Source organism: Coturnix japonica, chromosome 13, assembly GCF_054131305.1.
Source record: "Coturnix japonica strain WE chromosome 13, WE-NBRP24, whole genome shotgun sequence".
Taxonomy (NCBI): domain Eukaryota; kingdom Metazoa; phylum Chordata; class Aves; order Galliformes; family Phasianidae; genus Coturnix; species Coturnix japonica.
Window position 1 is genome coordinate 9,168,288 of NC_140675.1, and position 20,278 is coordinate 9,188,565.

Here is a 20,278-nt window from a genome sequence, read left to right on the forward strand (position 1 = left end):
GAAAAATGGAGTGCATTGCTTAGTTTATATAGATCCTAATTTACTTGTTAGATTTGGATGTAAGACTGTTCCTTATGTAGTGGAAGAATGGGATTTATTGTTATTCTGATTGCCAAAATAGAATCCTGAAGTGCTCCGCTATCATTTTCTTAAGCCTATGTTGTTTGTTTTCTCCGCTAATTACAATTGTGACTTTGAATTTGCCATTCTGTTAGATTTCCTTTTGTTTATAGTGATTGAAGTTAGAACTCAAAATGTGACTTTTATGTCACGCTTTAGGAATTGATGGCTCACGTATCTGCCTGTGTTCCAATGTGAGCTTTGGCTCTGTGAGGATTGGCAAAGGAATCAGAGCGCTTGTCCTTGAGAAAGAGCACCAAACAAGTACCTTCAGAAGAACAACATCATAACTACCGAGTTCAGTAGTCTTGACTGAAAATTACAGCCAAAATTGTGTTTTCAAAGCGCCAGTTGTTTTTCCTGAGTAAAATATTCAGATATGGTACAAATTTAAGAAACTTTGGGATTAAAGCTGCTTTACCATTCTGGTTTAGCTTTATTTCAGTGCTGTAGTCTTTGTGAAGGATCTGATTAGTTGATAGCTAACATGACTGTAAAATTGTCTTTTCAGGTTTATTATCCAGTGAGACATCACTTGGTTCAGCATATGGTTAGTGCCATGCAGAGGCTGGGCTTCACTCCCAGTGTTACGATAGAGCAAAGAAAATTAGCGGTGGATCTTGCTGAAGTAGTCATTAAATGGGAATTGCAAAGAATTAAAGACCAGCAGGTAGGAATTCTAAATAAACTGGTGAAGGTTGGACTGTTATGACATTAAGTATTCTTTATTAACATGCACATTGCTGATATTTCAGCCAGATTCAGATATGGATCCAAGTGCAAGTGGAGAAGGAGCAAGTTCTACCTCATCTGCTGTTAAGAGAGGACTGTCTGTTGATTCTGGCCAAGAAGTGAAACGATTCAGGACAGCCACTGGGGCAATCAGTGCTGTAAGGACAATTTGGCTTTTGATTCTGAGGCTGTAAATAGTGCTGCCTAATCCGTTCAGTTTTTCCATGTAACTTGGACCCCACTAAATGAATGGCTGCAGTTTTAGAAAAACTTTTGAATCTAATCTACTTGTTGTTAAATTTCTTGTGTTGTTAATCATGGGTTTTGTGTTTTGTTGTATACATGCAGGTGTTTGGACGTAGCCAGTCCTTGCCAGGAGCTGATGCACTTCTTTCCAAGCCAATTGATAAGCAGCATACGGATACAGTTGTGAACTTCCTGATTAGAATTGCCTGCCAGGTATAACAGGTTTATTCTGATACGCAAATACTCATGTAGTGTGAGGAACTAAAACAAAAACCATCTCTTTTCCTAAGAGTTCGGCTACGCTTGGATTGTTTTACAATTTGTGTACTTGCATTCATTTGCTGTCAGGCTTGAAATTTTAAAATTGCACCAAAAAAATGAAATGTTTTCATTTTAATGAGGAAAGGAATTTAACTTGATAACCAGCATTTGCATGCTTTTCATTTCACAAATGATTTGTGGTGCTCACGTAGGAGGTACGCTTCAGCTTCTAATGTGGTGTTGTGTGCTTACAGCTTCGTGCAGGGGGAATGCACTTTGACAGTCAGACTTGGAATGTGAACGATTGCAAGCCAGATTTTGAAATTGAAAGTGTCTCCGTTTTGCTGCTTAGCTGCTCACTTCTAGCGTTCTGTTTGTTCTTTTCTCCTTTCAAACAAGTGCTATATTGAAAGTGACATGCTTGAAGTAAACTCGAGTAGCAGAAATTGGCTGGAGCCAGGCAGAGACTTCAAAAAAGTTCCCATAAGTTTTCCTTCTTAATTTGTTTGTGTGCTTGCTCATTTCTATAAAGTGTGCCAGCTCTACTGACTAGATTCAGCAGCAAGAATATTTTACCTGAGAACTGAAGAGAATTTAGAGGGAAATAAGGAAAGGCTGTATCAATTATACATCTAAGGATAATTATTGTGATGGCATTTTCAAGATCAAAAATATGGAACTTCTTTTCATGTAGCATATCAAGCCTCTTAAATTTTGTTAATTCTCCTGGTGTGGGGCAGGCCAGCTGAGTGTGAAGGTGAAAAATCGTATGGCTTCTGCAGCACGTTCGGCAGTTACTTGGAATATTATGCATCACAGTTCAGTGCAGAGAAAACTCTGCAGTTATAAAGAGGAACTTTATATAAACTATATAACTACATAAACTATATAAAGAGCTGTGTATCTTTTTTGGATATTTTCCTAGCAGTCAAGATGAACTAATTTGGAAAACATTCAGGGTTGTAGTAATAATCTATCAGATTAAAGTACCAGGTGGGATTTTAAAATACATCCTTCAGATTGGATGATTTCAGGTAATTAGCTAGCAATTTACACCTAAGTTCTGATGTTCACTGTTAGTTGTTATCTTTCTTTGCAGTAGAATACTCTGTGTCTGCAGTGATAAAACTGCTTAAGCTCAGCCATTTCAGAAGGAAGGAATTAAATGCTTGCTTGGAATGCATGATAAATTAATTAGTTTGATGCAAGATGGTGTCATTTTGTTAACTCTGATTAATTACTAGGTAAATGACAACTCAAACACTGCTGGTTCTCCTGGGGAATTGCTCTCTCGCCGCTGTGTCAACCTTCTGAAAACTGCTTTACGACCAGATATGTGGCCTAAGTCAGAACTGAAACTGCAGTGGTTTGATAAGCTGTTAATGACTGTGGTAGGTAACAGTCCAGCTCTTCAGTGTTTTAGGATTCTCCAGCATGTATGTTGATTGGATACTTGCCCAACCAGATGTCCCTCATATTGAAGTATTTTTTAACTATTACATTTCTGAAACACTAATTTCTTGTGGATTTTAACTTTAAATTGTAGATTGATCTTTATAGCAAAGTGTAGTTGTGAGTTTGAAGTAAGTCTTGATGGGTTTAATGACTGATTTCATTCAGTATCGTTTTTTGGAAAACTTGGAACCAAATTGCAGTATATATATTAACAAGTAATTTGTGGCTTTGTATTAAGAAGTGGAATAGGATGAAGTCAGTGTCATCTGAGTGCAAACATTTAATGTTTTGGGCTTGAATGTCTGTAGTCAATGTATTACTTTGCATCTCTTAAATAATTTTCAGTGCTTTTTGTCTTTTCCTACCCACTCACTGCCTCTTTGTGTGTGTTCTCTTTAGGAACAACCCAATCAAGCCAACTTTGCCAACATTTGCACTGGCTTGGAGGTCTTAAGTTTCCTGCTAACAGTACTGCAGCCCCCTGCTATTCTTAGTAGCTTCAAACCCCTGCAACGAGGTGTGGCAGCTTGTATGACTTGTGGAAACACCAAGGTTTTGAGAGCAGTCCACAGTTTGCTTTCTCGCTTAATGGGTATTTTCCCTACAGAACCAAGTATGTGGTATATTCTTCCTCCTTTTATCTGTTATTTCTCAAATGATTTAAAGTGGGGTAAAGACACTGTCTGCAATGTGCTAATATTCTGTTTTATGATGTCTGTGTGTAATGGTATGTTTTAGTTTGCACTTTCAACCTCTGTTTATAAAAAAGCTGAAAATGTAATCATGTGGAAATCGTCATTATCCATTGACATAAAAACTTAATAACCTGTGGCTGTCATAACTTTGGTTCAAGAAATGCATTCTATAATTTCAGTGCATTTTTGCAGTTACAGTTTTTCAGCTTCAGAAGTACAATGAAAAGACAGCTTTACTGTTTTGCTGAAACAACGAAGAGAGTGAGCGTACTGCCTGCTGTCTTTATTTCATGTTCTATGTCTTAATATAAACTAATGCCAGTCAACTTAGAAAAACTTCAGTGCTTGGGTTGTCATCCAAATGAATTACTTGGAAGTAGTGGTACATGTACAGAAGACACATTGGTTGTACAGTCAGGAGGTCGTATCAGTGCGGGGTCTGTTGGTGCTGTTTCGTTTATCAGCAAGGTAAAGCTCCTGTAGTGGTGTAGGTGACTGTTCACATTGTTAACTGTACCTTGCATGTTCTGTGGCTAAGGTTATTAGGAGTAAATGCAAACGCTGAACTTTGCAGGTACTTCAAGCGTAGCTTCAAAGTATGAAGAACTGGAGTGCCTTTATGCTGCAGTTGGAAAGGTTATTTATGAAGGACTTACTAATTATGAAAAGGCCACTAATGCTAACCCTTCTCAGCTCTTTGGTAAGTTTCTCATGTCTCTAGTAGAAATACGTGAGTTGGTCTGTTAATTAGTATGATCTTTGTCATTAGCTTGTCTTTTACGTAAGGAAATTGAAATCTGCTAGTGGTGAAGAGGAAGCTGTGGGAAGCAGTTAAAGCTAGCTCATGAGATGAGCTTTTGATGTCTGTCAGCTATGAAGGAAGGGACTGGGGGGGTTCACTGCAGTCTGTCCTCTCGTGGTAGTTTGCTTGGGAGGAGTCAGTGGAAGTAGAAGCCTGCTGCTGTGCTAGATGGAAGCTATCTGTACTCAGAGTACATGGGAACAAGACACTGCATTGAGATTAACCAAAACAGAAAGTAAAGATAACTGATATCTTGTTACATGGAAAAAGAAAACCCACAAGTAAGGCACCATTGAGATACATTAGAATATTTCAAGGATTATGTGTGAACATGCTTATGTGTTACCTTAGGCTTTCCTTTTTATTGTATTTAAAATATTATTTGTCAACTGACTTGAATAGAGTAGAAAGTCTTATTTGTTTCTAGATCTCGAGTTTTCACTGCATGAGAAATTCTAAAAATACTATTTTTTGTTGAGCAAGAAACTGAGTTTTTAGTGTATCCCACTCTGCTGGACTGCAGTGGTCTTCTTTTCTTGTTACTCATACTTACTCGACTGGTAGAAAGCTCAGTGACACATGACAGTGACATATTGGAATCATTCAGTCTGGCCCAGAACTAGTTTTGTTGGTAATACAGACCTGAAATTGCACAGTTCTGGAAAACTAGCTGATTTAAATGGCAAATGTCCTTCACTGTTCTACTCTGCGGTCTGTGCAGATGGTTGTAATTTGGCTTGGGAATGGCCTATTTGTCAGGTGTCAGGATGTGCTTCAGGACAAACTCACCCACAAAGATGCTTTTTGCCCTTTGCTCAGAGCTCGTTTAAAAGAAACACTGCAGCCTGACCTTCAAGTAGTGCAAATCTTTTTAATTCTGTGTTTAAGAAGCTTTGTGTGCTAAATTTCACACATTCCCAAAGCATGCCAAAACATCCTGTTCTGTAGTGTTCATTTTGTCGGTCTACTATTTGTAACATGGATAGTCCCATACCTTTCCATGATAGCACAAAGTACAGCAAGAGCATTTCCCCATATTCTTTATTAGAAAGAGCACAACTGCACTGAAAGCTTCTGTCTTACTTAAATTATGCTCAATTAAAGTTTTGCTTCCATTGCTGTTATTTTCATCAATAGGTACTTTAATGATTCTGAAATCTGCGTGCAGTAACAACCCCAGCTATATTGACAGATTGATTTCGGTTTTCATGCGATCTCTGCAGAAGATGGTCAGGGAACACTTAAACCCACAGGCTACAGCAGGAGCAGCAGAAACAAACACAGGTATTCCATTACATAGTTTAACGATGTTAGTGATTAGAAACGTTGTAAAGCATTAAAATCTCTTAATCCAAAGGGGATTGTAATGACTTGCAAGTTTTCTGTACGTATTTAAAATGGCAAGAAAATTAATGATTAATATTGCTGAAGTACTGAATGATAAAAATGCACTTTGAGTTCCTATACCAGCTTAAGACATGAGCTGCAACAAGTGGTTTGTGAATACTTGAGCTATGGCATACATATTCAAATAGTTAAGTTTTTCCTGAATTGATGGTATTCAGTGGGGAGAGGATGACAAGCAACAGAAGCACTGCTTGTGAAATAAATTTGCTGAAGCTGATGTCTTTGTTTTTATCCTTAAATAGCATCTTTTTCAGTCCGTACAGTACTGTCTATCATCTAATCAATTACGTCATTACCCATTGAAAGTCTTAGATGTTCCTATAGAAAGAACTACTAGAGAACACTGTAATTTATGAATGAATAAGCTACTGAAGAAAAGAATTATGAAGAAAGGCAGCCTTTACATTTCCAGACTATATTTAGTCAAGTACATTTAAACATTGCAAATTTACAATGGGAAACAATGAGAAAATTATTAAATTTGTATGATGAGAAAGGCAGGAAATGAACAGTACCAGATTGATATGCTGCATCATTGAGCACTTCTTACACAAGTTTAATTGCAATGTTTAACTACTGGAGTTCTATAACACCTTTCAGCATAGCTTTCCAGAGATGAAACTTCACAGGTCTGCCCTTTGGGTTCTAAGTGGGTGACTTCTGTTTATTTATTCACTTACAAGCAACTCTGTGTCCCTGGTTGCCTAGGATTGGAAAGTAATAACTCTGAAAATATTATTTCTATTTCTTGAGATTTATATCCAGGCAACAGATTTTATTAGTTGCCACTTTTGAAATTACAGTGGCTTATCTTGGAAATGTTTTTGCTAGGCATTTCAGGCATGTATATGTAATTGTAATGGCTTTTTGCATTCACAGCAGGTACAAGTGAACTGGTAATGCTGAGCCTGGATCTTGTAAAAACTCGCCTGGCTGTGATGAGCATGGAAATGAGGAAAAATTTTATACAAGCTATTCTCACATCTCTAATTGAAAAGTCGACTGATGCAAAAATTCTTCGCGCTGTGGTAAAAATTGTTGAAGAGTGGGTGAAGAACAATTCCCCAATGGCAGCTAATCAGGTAAATTGGGAAGGAATAAATCATGACCGTACTCAAACACTGAATACGTGCATGTTATAATTCATCAGGTATTGGCAAGGAGGATTGCAAGGACCTGTTACAGAAACTGATGCACCCCTGTGAGGTTTTGAATATTTGGAATCCCACAAGTAACAGGAGTTAAAGGTGTTTAGCATGTTGTAGGCTGCTGTTAGGTGTTTTGCCTAGAACATGCTTTAATGTAAATGTTTGAAGTGTTTCACATTGACTTGGATAGGGAATCCTTCAGGAGGAGGGTGACTGTAATGCTGGTTTAAGTCACGTTTTTCTTAAAGCATTTTGCAACCTCCTCTATTGACCGTATTTTGTATCAGTTAGAGTTGAGCACTTGACAATCCAGTGCTTTATAAAGGGACTTACATTTCAAAAAATATATGTTAAATTTTTGTAACCATCTAAACAGCTGAACCTACATTTACCTGCTGTAGGGAAACTGCTTTAGCAGGGGGTTGGACTTGTTGATTTCCAGAGGTCCCTTCCAACCTCTTCAATTCGGTGATTCTGTGATTTAGTTATAATTCTAAAATTCTCTAGCTTATGTTAGAAGGAGAAATGTGTGAGTGTCTTTTCTTTGTAAGAACGGTGACCTTCTAGCAAGTAGTCTTTCAATACTTCAGTAGAGAAAGAGTGATTAAAAATGGTAGCTAGGATGTACTTAGAATATGCCAGTTCTGTTCACGTTTTAAGATGAACTGACAAAATTAATCATGTCTTCTTTTAACATAGACACCTACTCTCCGGGAGAAGTCCATTTTACTGGTGAAAATGATGACTTACATTGAAAAGCGTTTTCCAGAAGACCTTGAATTGAATGCCCAGTTCTTAGACCTTGTTAACTATGTCTATAGGTAATTATAGCAATTAATCATTTATTTCAGCTTATTGGTTCATAATTTGTACTGTATATGACCTTTATAGCATAGCATCAATCTCTTTAGGTTTGAATTAAATGATTTTTTTCTATGATTCAGAATCAGTTCATGTTTCTGGAATCACAAGATGTATTTACTGAAGGAAGTTTTGAAACGGATAATACTTAAAAAGGATTTTGGTTTCGAATCTGCCAAAATACACCCTTTACCAGAGTATTTGGGTGTCCTTGTAGTTGCTTTCACATTTAATACTGTAGTGAAAGCTAAAATCTGTCTCTGCTTTTATATCAGTAGTGTACAAAATTGTTCTTGGAAATGTAAATTGCACTTTCAGGAAATGTTCTTAGCAAGCTAAGCAACTGGGTTCTGTAATGTCATAAAAGAAATATCAAGAATTGACAGCTGCATTATTTTGTGCTAATGGTTCATGTTGTTTCAGCAACTGTTTGCCACCATTCTGTTTGTTGGTTAATGGTTCAAAGCTATGGTGCAGTCAGAAAGTCTTATCAATGAGTGTTACTTTGCAGTTCAAACAGGTACAAATGTGGCCAAAGTTGATACTGTTCCACAATTTGGGCAGCTAGAATTCTATCCTGGAAGTGTTTGTGACAGTTCAGGGTTGGTTTTTATCAGGCAGCAATGTTTTCTTTGCTGTTTCCCTCAGAACACTACACTTGGATGCTTGCCACCCTACATAGGCTTCCATAGACCATCACCTCCCTTGATTTTTGTATGTTGTCTGCAAAAATAATTTCACCTCTATTTCTTTTAGGGATGAGAATCTTTCTGGTAGTGAACTTACTGCTAAACTGGAGCCAGCATTTCTCTCGGGTCTGCGCTGTGCCCAGCCACTGATACGAGCCAAATTTTTTGAGGTCTTTGACAATTCTATGAAGCGCCGTGTTTATGAGCGTCTGCTTTATGTGACGTGTTCTCAAAACTGGGAAGCAATGGGAAATCACTTCTGGATAAAACAGTGCATTGAGGTAGGGAAATTTCTCTTCTCAGAAATACAACTAGAATTCCAGAAGTATGTCGGTCTTGATACCATGGTATTGAACTTCAAATTGATGTACATGAAATCAAATAAAGATGAAATTGTATTATTGTATTTATTGAACAAGTATGACAGGTATACCTTGGACATATTACAACTCTTACTGATAAGAGAATGTCTCTGCAGTTTCGTGCTTACATATACTGCAGTAAAATGTCTGTTTAAAAGTCTTCTCTCTTTTTAATGTCTTAGCTCCTGTTGGCGGTGTGTGAGAGAAATACTACGATCGGGACAAGTTGTCAGGGTGCAATGTTGCCTTCTATCACCAATGTTATCAACCTGGCCGACAGTCACGACAGAGCAGCCTTTGCTATGGTAACCCATGTCAAACAAGAGCCTCGGGAAAGGGAGAACAGTGAATCCAAAGAGGAGGTAATTTACAGAAAACGTTGTAGAAAAATATAACTTTTTAATGAAGAAATCTCTTCCTTGTTTCACGTTCCAAAAGTTTGGTGACTGTGCCTCAAAGATGACATGCTTGTTCTGTCTACCTTGTCTGTGGTGTGTTGTTTTAACCATATACCTGTTCCTCAGAACTTTTGTCATTAATTTAGCCCTTTCTTAATGCAGCACTCCAACAGTTTTACAACTGAGCCCAAACAACAATCTGGAGACCCAGAATAGGTTGATTGGAAGAGCACTTTGTATAGGAGGAAAAAAGTAAAAGTAGTTGTAAAATACCTTCGTGATCTGAGTTGTTTACTTCTGTGTAGGATGTGGAAATTGACATTGAATTGGCTCCAGGAGATCAGACTAGTACACCCAAAACTAAGGAGCTTTCTGAGAAGGACATTGGAAATCAGCTGCACATGCTGACCAACCGGCACGATAAATTTCTTGACTCGCTTCGTGAAGTGAAGGTTGGTACTCTGTAGTTGCTTTCCTGATGAATCATTTTGATACTGAAATCTCCTGGCTGACCTTCTTATCTTCTGAGTGTTGTTCTTAAGCTTTTTGTTAATATGGAAAACTCATAGAATCTGATGTAATTCCTTTATTGTGTAGCTTAAAAGATGCATAAGCCTTTGCTTAATGCTGCTGCATCCCCGTCTTACAAACATGAAATTTCTTCCTGCTATATTTTAAAAGTTAAGAAGCTTGTGATGGCAAACACAGAGCACAAAGTCAAAAGTGTATCAGCATCTTGTGTTTAAATAATTTATGAGAAGGTAATTTTAGCTGAAAGCTATTTTGAAGTAATTTTCACAGTGGTAACAAGAAGAAGTAACTATCGTTTATATTACCAAACAGTTGTCAACTTTCTTTTCCTTTTTCTTTTCTTTTTAAAATAGTTGCAGTGATGAAGCAGAGTCTTGATCAACATGAAAATAGCATTAAATTAATTTTACAGTAGCTTTCATTGCTGAAAGAAACATTTTGATATGTTGGTTGGAAAAGGCATTTATGTGACTACTCCAACACTATATAACTGAACCGTTTTTCAGTGCTATTAATTTTATTTCTTTTCTAGACTGGAGCACTGCTGAGTGCCTTTGTTCAGTTATGTCATATTTCTACACCATTAGCAGAGAAGACTTGGATCCAGCTTTTTTCACGACTTTGGAAGATCTTATCTGACAGGCAACAACATGTGAGAATCTTTGTCTTGTAATAAATTCTGTTGTAAATGACTGGTGCTCCAGGAAAATGTGTAGTAAATGGCTTGTTCACTTGCTTTGAGAAGTTTGCCATTTTGTGTGTTTGCTTAAGGCTGTACATCTCCATTGATACATCTTTTAAAGGAAGTGGGGCCCTTCCTTTTGCTAAGGGAATGACACATCAAATGACACCCTATTAACAAAGTTCTGAATCCAAATTCTATCATATTTAACTCTTCATTAAGTTTTCTGTGTGCTTATTTTTCATTCCAGGCTCTGGCAGGTGAAATAAGCCCTTTCTTGTGCAGTGGAAGCCATCAAGTGCAGCGTGATTGCCAGCCGAGCGCACTGAATTGCTTTGTGGAAGCCATGTCACAGTGTGTTCCACCCATTCCCATCAGGCCATGTGTCCTGAAGTACTTGGGGAAAACTCACAACCTCTGGTTCCGTTCTACACTGATGCTGGAACATCAAGCGTTTGAAAAAGGACTGAGCTTACAAATTAAGCCTAAACAGACAACGGAATTTTATGAGCAGGAAAGCATAACTCCTCCTCAGCAGGTAAGGAGTTATGCTGAAATACCTCATGAAATGTGGAGAGAAAAACGTGGTCACAGTGCAGTGCAACAGCCCTGCTTTAGAAATCTTTCTATTTAGAAACTTGTTGAAGTAGCGTTCATTTTCAGTTCAGCTAAGAAATTCCTGGCCTTGGGTGTTTTGAACGGGCTTGTGATATTGATTACTTTATATCTTGCCTGCTTCTCACGCCTTTCTTTCAACTGGCTTTGAAATTATTGTGTTTTTATCCTGATCTTTCTTTCCACTCTGCTTTTGCAAGTAATTCTCTGCAGCACTGTAAAACTAGATCAGGCCCTTTCTGCTTCTTACCTTAAATTTCATGTGGAAGTGTCTGCTGCCTCAGTCTCTCTCAAAGGGGGTGTGCTTTCCCTAACAAGTCATGTCTGTTGGTATGTGACCTTAAGAAGTTATTAGCTGAATAAAACTGAATTGTCTGTAAACAGACTGCAGAGAAACATGTGCTTAACATTCTAGGAAATACTGGATTCCCTTGCTGAGCTCTACTCTTTGTTACAAGAGGAGGATATGTGGGCTGGACTATGGCAGAAACGCTGTAAATTCCCAGAGACAGCAACGGCTATTGCCTATGAACAGCATGGCTTCTTTGAACAGGTATGCTCTTGATATTGGAGCCAATCTGGATAGTTCTACTGCTGTGATGAATATTATGGTCAGAGAGAAAATAAACAGAGTAGGAATGTAGAAAACTTCAGTTACCTAAAATAATAAGTAGAGTTTCTCTTCTGGTTAAAGTAATAGTTGAAGGCCATGTAATACTTAGATGAGGTGGGATTTTTGAGTCCATCAGCTCTTATCACATTTGTAAAGCTACCAAATAATGACCATTTCAGAAACAAGCTGGTGACTGTTTTCCTTTCAACTTAGAGTGCTTTTTTTTTTCTTGAAGTAAATATTGAGCTGATGTGTTACAGCAAATGGAAAAATAAAACACTATGAATTTTATTTAGGCACAAGAATCTTATGAAAAAGCAATGGAAAAGGCTAAAAAAGAACATGAACGGAACAACGCTTCCCCTTCCATCTTTCCTGAGTATCAGCTCTGGGAGGATCACTGGATTCGGTAAGACTTGAAAGCTGATGAAGCGCTGCTGCCCTGCAATGGAGGTGTACCCTGCTGGTTTAAAGCTTTAGTTGGTAGAATACACTTCACTCAGACCTTTTAAAATACAGAGGAAACTTGAGAAAAAAAAACAAACCTACTTTTGTAGTCCCTTAAGAGACCCTCATAACTTTTATGTGTGAAGATTGGTAAAAATGTAATTTGATATTGGTGGAATCAGACTGGAACTAAAATTTGTTTTTCCTATTTAAAACTGTTATAGCAGACAGAAAATGCAGCTTTTTTCTGCTCACATAACTAGTAATAAATCCTCCTACCTGGATAAAATATCTGCAGCGCTTGCAGAGCAGTTCACAGAGAAACAAATATGTTGGTAATCTAATACAAGGCACTTTTATTGATTATTATTATTATTATTGGTAAACAAACTTACAGTGGTTTTGATTTTCTTAGCTGCTCCAAAGAACTGAACCAGTGGGAACCTTTGACGGAATATGGGCAATCAAAAGGCCATATAAATCCTTACCTGGTACTGGAATGTGCATGGAGGGTCTCAAACTGGACTGCTATGAAGGAGGCTCTGGTGCAGGTGAGTGAGGGCTTTCTGTATTCATGTTTAGTTTAATGCTGAGCTTACTGAATCACACACTGATTTGAACTGGAGGGGAACAGAGATCTATTTAGAGTAGATCCAAGTAGATCAGGCTGCCTTGCCTGGTAGGGTTCTGGTGTCCCAGGGGTTGATGTGCCACAGGCCTTGTGGGCATGTTTTTCATTTGAAGGGGAAGAGATGTGCTCTTCTTGTTACAGACAGTTTAAGAAAGTAGCACTATATGTAGCTTTTGTTAGAAACTAAGGAACTGGTGTGCAGCAAGTGGAGCAGTTGTCTTCCTCATTTGGTAAAGGATAGAATTCATTGTTTGTACTTTCCTGCTATTGACCTTCCTGATTCATTATGGAGCTCGTTACTGTGTTCTGCTTGTAATTCATTTTGCTGAACAACATGCATTTGTAAAACATTTAACCTTCCCTTTGTCCTTTCCCGGGTTTTACTCATGAGACTGTGCATTCAGTGCATCTGTGTGCCTGGAGAGTGAATCTGTGCTGTCTGTCTGCCTAAGGAACGAGTGCTCCATGAAGTTCTGCCTGTTACAGAAGGGTTTGAAGGTGGGAAGCACACAATGTAAAATAACATTTCAGAAGATGAAAATCTCCACATTCTTTTTTCTTTCCAAGTATCCATAAACTTCTTTGTGTGTGTGTGTGTGTGTGTGTGTGTGAAGTTTAAGTGGCCAGGAAAACGTGCTTGGAATGTCCATGATTTCTGAGAAGACACCACAGAAATCACGCATATAGATCTTTTTTTCTGAGATCCAGCTGGGAGTTTTGCACATGCAAAAGGGAGGGGGTAAAAAAAAAAGCCATCTTTAGATAAATTCATCCTTACCCTCTTAGGTGTCTTTTCCCCACTGTTTTGTGATCTGCCCTGTGAGAATCAGCTCATATTATTGTCCCTGAAGCTGCTGTAAAATATCAGGCCTGCTTCTCATAGTGAGTGGAGCTGTTTGTCTGTGGTTATTTAAAGCAGAAACACAGATCAGATGTAGAACTGAAACCTGAAGGGTGAGAATCCTGCATGAAATTCATTGTGATTTATTCTCCCATGATGGATATACCCCATTGTGCTTTTCCTTTCCTTTCTTCAAAAGGAGACTGAATATTCCAGTTACATTTTTGTAATGTGATGTTTATTCTTTGGCAGTGCTGGTTATACAGGTGAGTGCAGCCAATGTGTTTTGCTTTAAAGGCTAAACAGTGAAAACAGGAAAAGCTGTTTAATTAATTTAAGGCAGTGCTTTTTCTGAAACCTGAATTAAGGGTGTCCAACCATTGCAGCCTTTGAAATTGAATTTTCCCACGCTTGTCGTACTGCTGGTTGGAATGAAGCAGTTGCCTCTAAGGATGCATTTTAACATTTGCCAGCCCACATGGAGCCAAATCCATAAGCAGCAAGTTGTAGTGCAGCTGCAGAAATAATCTAACAGGTGATATTTGCATTTTAATTAACTCATTTTGCTCTTTAAAAAAATTGCTATTTTGTGTATGTGTGCAACTCTACTGACTAATCATAGGAAAGGTGTTATTTGAAAAACCTTTGAAGCCTAAAATAAGAACTGTATTGTACGGCGTATTTTAAACCTTGAGTTGGACTGGAATGGAATCGATCATGTCTGACAGGTTCTGGTGTTGGAGATGAATTTGAGTAGAAGCGACAACCACAAGTGGCTGCTGATGAGCTGTAGTGGCAGTTATATCAAATGAGGTATTTTCAGTAATGGAACCTTCGCTAATTGACTCTGAAGGAGATGCTGCTGAAGCCATAAATGGAGCTTCTATGGCTCCACTTAGATTCCCTTAAAAGATGTGTCAGGACACGTGTTTGTGTAGATATCAGGATGTGACGAGTGGTGGATTCTGTGCTGCTATACTCACTGCTGCAATTACAATGGTGTTCATTGGCTGTTCTTTAGAACTCGACTTTGAAAAACTTATTTGAAATGTACTATTATGTGAATCTCTGCAGTGATCCCTGGGTCAGAAAAGATGGCAAATATGTATCAGCTTTCATAAATCTTGGTGAAACGCTTTAAGTAATCTGCCTATTAAAGCTGAGCTATTAAAATACCATGTGGCCTTTGATAGGACCCAAGACTCATTTCCATGTGCTCACATTGCCGTTGTGTTTAATGATCCAGTAGATAAAGTAATAAAAAAGAGATGATTTTCACTGTGTAAGTGTAAGGTTGGTACCTGGCAGTTTCTCTTTGCAGTCTCAGGTATAAAAGCCAATTGGGGATAAGCAGAAATAACAGTTGTAATGGTTAAGGTGCAGTACATCAACAGGAAGGTAATGTGGAGGGACTTCTGTCAAGTCAGGATTTCCTTGCTAGGCAGTTCAAGTGCTTTGCCATTTTTTGTTCCTGTTTGGTCCGAGATTTTTAAGAAAATGGTTTAAAATTGTGTTTTAATCATTTTAGTACTGCCACCTGACTCTGCACCTGGATTTAGAAATGGTTTTGATGTCTACAGGAAGGCTACGTGTAGGTGACTGAAAAAAAAAATCATCTGTTTATTCTGATAAACTTAGCAGGCAGTTAGGAAGTACAATGCTGGTATAATATACTGACAGATAGGGATGGTATCCTAAGTGAAAAGTTAATGTTCTTGTTCTGGAGCCCCTGAAGCATTTCAGAGGCAGTAGACTGCTGAGAAGCGCTCATTTTCTTGCAGGGTGAACTGGTTGGCAGCGAGCTTTGTGCTCCTGTTTCAGGACTGCTTTCAGCTTGCTCTGCTGTCTCAGCTGCACGTCGGCTGCCCTGAGCAGGTTGTGTGCTGCCCTTCTGCTGTTGTGCTGAGCTGGCAATTTCTTTGCTAGCTGACCCTCACCAATAATTGTTGGAGCCTGAGCCCACTATTATGACAAATTGTGGTAATTTAGTCTGATACTTGTACAAATTGGGCCGTTTTCTAAATAAAATAAGGAACCCAAGTGTTCAAGAAGTCTCCAGAAAATACATCAGAGAAGTCTGTGCTTAAGCATGAGTGATCTTTACCAGACCTTCTTCCATTTCATTACCAGGTGGAGTTGAGTTGTCCAAAGGAGATGGCTTGGAAAGTGAACATGTACAGAGGATACTTAGCAATCTGCCACCCTGAGGAGCAGCAGCTGAACTTCATTGAGCGCCTGGTAGAGATGGCAAGCAGCCTGGCCATCCGGGAGTGGCGAAGGCTTCCCCATGTGGTGTCCCACGTTCACACTCCCCTTCTCCAGGTAAGAACTGAAAGCTTGTGTTGTCAGTTATGTTCTGATAGCAGGTTTCAGGTCTTCCAGTAACTGAGGGCATAAAATGCTGTACTGTCTAATACTGATTGGTTTCTCCTAGTGGTATCTTTGTTAAAATTGCAGAATGTGCTTATTGAGGGGGATTACTTGGACAGTTTATGGTTCACCTGAATGTGTTCTGTTTGTATCGATGTAGCCATTTAAAAACTGACAAATAGCTCAGCCTTCTTTGTGAGCTAACGCGTCATGCACTGCAGCACTTGGAGACCTTGACCATTTAGTGGCTTTCAAAGTGTGTTCCATTTGAAGTAGGTATAGTATTATATTGTAGTACTAAAGATCTAAAGTAAAGCAGCAGGGAGTGGCATTAGGAAGGAGTCTCATCTCTGTATTATGTGATACTTCTGCTTAGACATGGAGAGACTTGTGTAGAACTTCAGGAGTGTGTGGATTGTACCAGATGAACTAATGTGTACTTCAAAGCTTCAAGCATTGGCCTGCAGCTTTATGGAACACCTGGCTAGGTCATTTGGCAGGCTCTGAGGGGTATTGCCTTAAAATCCTTGCAGTAATGTTGTAAAAAGAATTCTTGTATTTAATAATGTTGCTTCGCAGATGGGAGGGCTTTGTGGTCACTGCTCCCTGCATCCCATCTGACGCCAGCTGCAGGAAGGAGAATGTCTGTCTTTGGTCTGAGTGGGAGACCATATTCCAGTAATTCCCCTTGTCTGTGCATGTGGGTGCATACCTTCCAAATTTAGCTGTACTGATTGAAAAGGTTACTGCTTCCAACTAATTGGCTCATTTTAATTCCAATACGTTACAGAGCACTTGTGAGAGTAAGTCAGCTGGAAGACTTGAGACAGCGGTAACCTTTGTCAGGGGCATTTTGCTGAATTGAGAAGGAACAGATCGCTTACATCAGAGGAGGTTGGAGCCCTGTGGCCTTACTTTGGGATCTGAAGGAGATCTGTATGCTTTAGGGGCAAGAAAAATGGGCAAAGCAAGCATGAAGTTTTGAGAGGAACTTAATCATGAAGTCAGGACAGCATTCTGACAATGAAGCTGTGAGCTGTTCTCAGAATAAATGAGAGGCAGTCTGTTAATTTTGAGTTACAAGAATTGTGAAAAGAAGCAGTAATGAAACTCAACAGCAGCACAAAAAGCACACAGAGCAGAGAATCAGCCCGTCTTTAATAGCTTCTTTCAGGATTATTTAAAACAGGAGAAGTTTGTAACTTGAACTTCATGCCGGCCTATAAAATGACTCCACTGTGTTGCACTGGATCTTCTCCAGCACTGATTTTTAAAGAAAGCCTTACGTGCATATTAGAATCCTCGACTTAGAAAAGGTGAATAACTTTCCAGCTGAGTTACTCAGTGTGTACAAAGAAGATGGGCAAAGCTAGCTTTTTTGTGCTTGCCATTTTCTACATATTTCCTTTTTTCTTAACTCTGTCATCCATTTCTGTGGGAAAGCAGAGCTGGTTGGCTACTGAAGATGTCTTTTCTTTCATCCATGCTGCACAGGTCCTTACTGCTTGTATAAATTTACCATATTTTAGAACTAATTAGTAATTGTTATAAGACAAATAATGTACTTTTTCCAGCATTTAAGTGTAAATTGGTTCTCAGGTGCTGTGTACCAGTTAGATGTTTATTTTTGCTTTCAATCTTACTTCTTTAGGCAGCATTGGCAATGCAGTTTAAATAAAAGCTGTTCAAATTCTGTGTGTTTAGTCCTGCTCCTTGACACAGGGGTCACTGAGGATCCACTTAGAAGGGAATAGACTTGGTTCTCATCCTGGCAGGAACAGCTTGGAAGAACTTCAGGCCTGCAGGAGTGTTTTTGTGAAGCAGCTGGCACAACTTTAATCATACAGATTGTGCAGTTTATTTATTGTATGAGATGAAATAAGACATGAGAAACGTACGGCTTGTGTCCTTCACAGCTTTCACACATTTCTCCGTAACAAAAAACGGACTTCTGCTTCCCTTTAAAATGTGTGAAATGTCAACACTTACCCTTTAGCTTTCCTTGGATTTAATTATGTGAGTAATTCAGAGCTGTAAGAGGCAAACTTTTGAGCGTAGATGTTATTGCCAAGTGTAACTGAATGGAAGCAGGTGTCCAAACTCATCTTTAAGAAGTGGGATTTGGCCTCTAAGTGCTTCCAGAAGCTTCTTGAAAGTGAACGTCCTGTGTTGTGCAGCAGCACCCGGAGGCTGGAAGTGGGATTCAGGTTCACCTTCACACACAGTGTGTGCTGTGCCAGCAGTCTGCCATCCTTGGAAGGGCTGCAGTCCTCTGATACACGAACAGTTCACACAGATCAGTGCTCATTGCTGGGGAGGAGCCTCTTGTCTCCAAGGGGGAATATCTGAGTGGGGTATGATCTGAGGTTTGGTGTCAGGGGATGCATTTCTTCATGAGTTGGTGCTCAGAGCACTTGACTAAATGAATTCCTTCCTGATAAGTTTTCTCTGGTATTTCCAGTTTTTCTCCTCTGGATGTGTAGTATTTGTAGCGTGAAAGAATTAGGATTGCTAAATAATTTAAATGCTTCCAGATATCAATTAAAACAAGCATTTAGAATCACCTAATGTGTGGACGTCCCTCATGAAGAAATGATAAATTAGTCAATGAGTGACAGAGGTACAAATGCAGCCATGAATTTGCACTGCAGTAATTACTTTTTTTTTTCTTTTTAATATCAGATAGTATGTGATTAAATACCTGTGAGAAAATTAAATTCATGTGATGAATGGGTATAGGATGAAGGTTAAGCTGTTGTGAGAGCTGATACTGAGATGACTGTAGGAAAATATTACTTCGTTTAATTTATTTTGTTTCTAAGAGATTTCACTGGGTAAATTTAGATGGCTTTTTCTTTAAAGTAGTTATCTTATTTGGTTGATTAACAATGAATACAACTGCTATCTGCCAAGAGGAAGCTTAGAGAATACTACATTGGTTTTATTGTACTACGGGTAATTAAATTCCATTAAAGTTTGTGGGCCTTTTCTTGGGGTTGTTGAAGTTGAGCAGAATGTCTGCTGCCTTTAGCAGGACTGAGACTGCTGCCATCTCTCGTTTGTTCGTTTCATTAATCTGAGGATGGTGATGTCAGTATAAAAAACATTTTTAACCTAAGAAAGTTCTCCAAGCTGAGGTTCTTGGGGGAATCTCTTACAGTAATAGATGAGCCTATCAGGGGTGCATGGAGCCCGAATTTAGGTGGTGACCTTTTTGCAAGCATTCAGGAAGGAACTTCATGGCACCTTTGTGTACTTTATAAAACAACTGGGTTGTTTGTTTCTTAGGACTAGCTACCTGGTGATAGAAATTCTGATGATCAGCAGTTGGGTATGTTCCTGTTAATAGCTGAAGCACGTGGTTCTTGGTTGTCTTTTCTTTTTCTGTTTTGTTAAGTACTGGCTATTGGTTATTTTGCAATTAATAGACGGGTCCCCAAGCAGCATAGCTGCTCCTTTACTTGATGTTTTAAAGGTGAACTGATCAGCTGGATCTTGGCCAGTTTATTGTACAACCTTTTAGGATGATTTATACTGTTTACTGTTTTCTAGGCAGCACAGCAGATAATTGAACTTCAAGAAGCAGCCCAAATAAACGCAGGACTGCAGCCGACTAATCTAGGGAGGAACAACAGCTTACATGATATGAAGACAGTTGTAAAGACGTGGAGGAACAGGTTACCTATTGTGTCAGATGATTTATCCCACTGGAGCAGCATTTTCATGTGGAGACAGCATCATTACCAGGGTAAAACTGCCTGGTCCAGCATGCCTTCATCATGTAATTTTCCAGACAACACATTGTTTGAAATAAGTTCTTTGTATTCTTTTTATTTAAATATGCAGTAGTTTTGTTGGCTCGGACAAGATTGTTTTTATTTAGTTTCCATTCAAGCGTTCCATTGAGTCGTATTTTCATATATACTGTTGTATGAGATTTTGCTGTGTGTATGGTTTCATTTATACTGACAACATTTCATGTTTTGTCTTTAGCCATTGTAACTGCATATGAGAATAGTTCTCAGCATGATCCTAGTTCCAATAACGCGATGCTGGGAGTTCATGCTTCTGCATCAGCAATTATCCAGTATGGAAAGATAGCTCGAAAACAAGGGCTGGTCAACGTAGCTTTGGATATCCTGAGTCGTATTCATACAATTCCAACTGTGCCCATTGTGGACTGCTTCCAGAAGATACGTCAGCAAGTTAAATGTTACCTTCAGCTGGCGGGAGTTATGGGCAAAAATGAATGCATGCAGGTACGGTAGCTTTTTCTCTGATGTTGTGATTAGAACTTGGAAGGTTACGATGGCCATTAGATATATGGATTTAAATAAATGGCCTGCATACAGGATCCATTTCCTTGTCACGT

The 20,278-nt window shown here is 38.8% G+C and overlaps 1 protein-coding gene across 5 annotated transcripts in view; it reads left to right on the plus strand.

The window, feature by feature from the left end:
- TRRAP (transformation/transcription domain associated protein) overlaps positions 1 to 20,278 on the plus strand; it is a 73,087-nt gene that overhangs the window by 31,727 nt on the left and 21,082 nt on the right. For 3 of the 5 annotated variants that reach the window (XM_015876799.3, XM_015876800.3, XM_085514616.1), the window contains 20 exons: positions 632 to 790; positions 876 to 1,010; positions 1,201 to 1,311; positions 2,604 to 2,750; positions 3,214 to 3,427; positions 4,084 to 4,209; positions 5,449 to 5,595; positions 6,598 to 6,800; positions 7,566 to 7,687; positions 8,484 to 8,697; positions 8,961 to 9,140; positions 9,482 to 9,628; positions 10,240 to 10,359; positions 10,640 to 10,927; positions 11,420 to 11,557; positions 11,914 to 12,026; positions 12,480 to 12,615; positions 15,667 to 15,858; positions 19,459 to 19,687; positions 19,900 to 20,165. In XM_015876799.3, the coding sequence (XP_015732285.1) occupies positions 632 to 790; positions 876 to 1,010; positions 1,201 to 1,311; positions 2,604 to 2,750; positions 3,214 to 3,427; positions 4,084 to 4,209; positions 5,449 to 5,595; positions 6,598 to 6,800; positions 7,566 to 7,687; positions 8,484 to 8,697; positions 8,961 to 9,140; positions 9,482 to 9,628; positions 10,240 to 10,359; positions 10,640 to 10,927; positions 11,420 to 11,557; positions 11,914 to 12,026; positions 12,480 to 12,615; positions 15,667 to 15,858; positions 19,459 to 19,687; positions 19,900 to 20,165 (3,387 nt within the window). The remainder of the gene's footprint in view (positions 1 to 631; positions 791 to 875; positions 1,011 to 1,200; positions 1,312 to 2,603; positions 2,751 to 3,213; positions 3,428 to 4,083; positions 4,210 to 5,448; positions 5,596 to 6,597; positions 6,801 to 7,565; positions 7,688 to 8,483; positions 8,698 to 8,960; positions 9,141 to 9,481; positions 9,629 to 10,239; positions 10,360 to 10,639; positions 10,928 to 11,419; positions 11,558 to 11,913; positions 12,027 to 12,479; positions 12,616 to 15,666; positions 15,859 to 19,458; positions 19,688 to 19,899; positions 20,166 to 20,278) is intronic. The other 2 variants (XM_015876801.3, XM_015876802.3) reach the window with 1 other exon arrangement.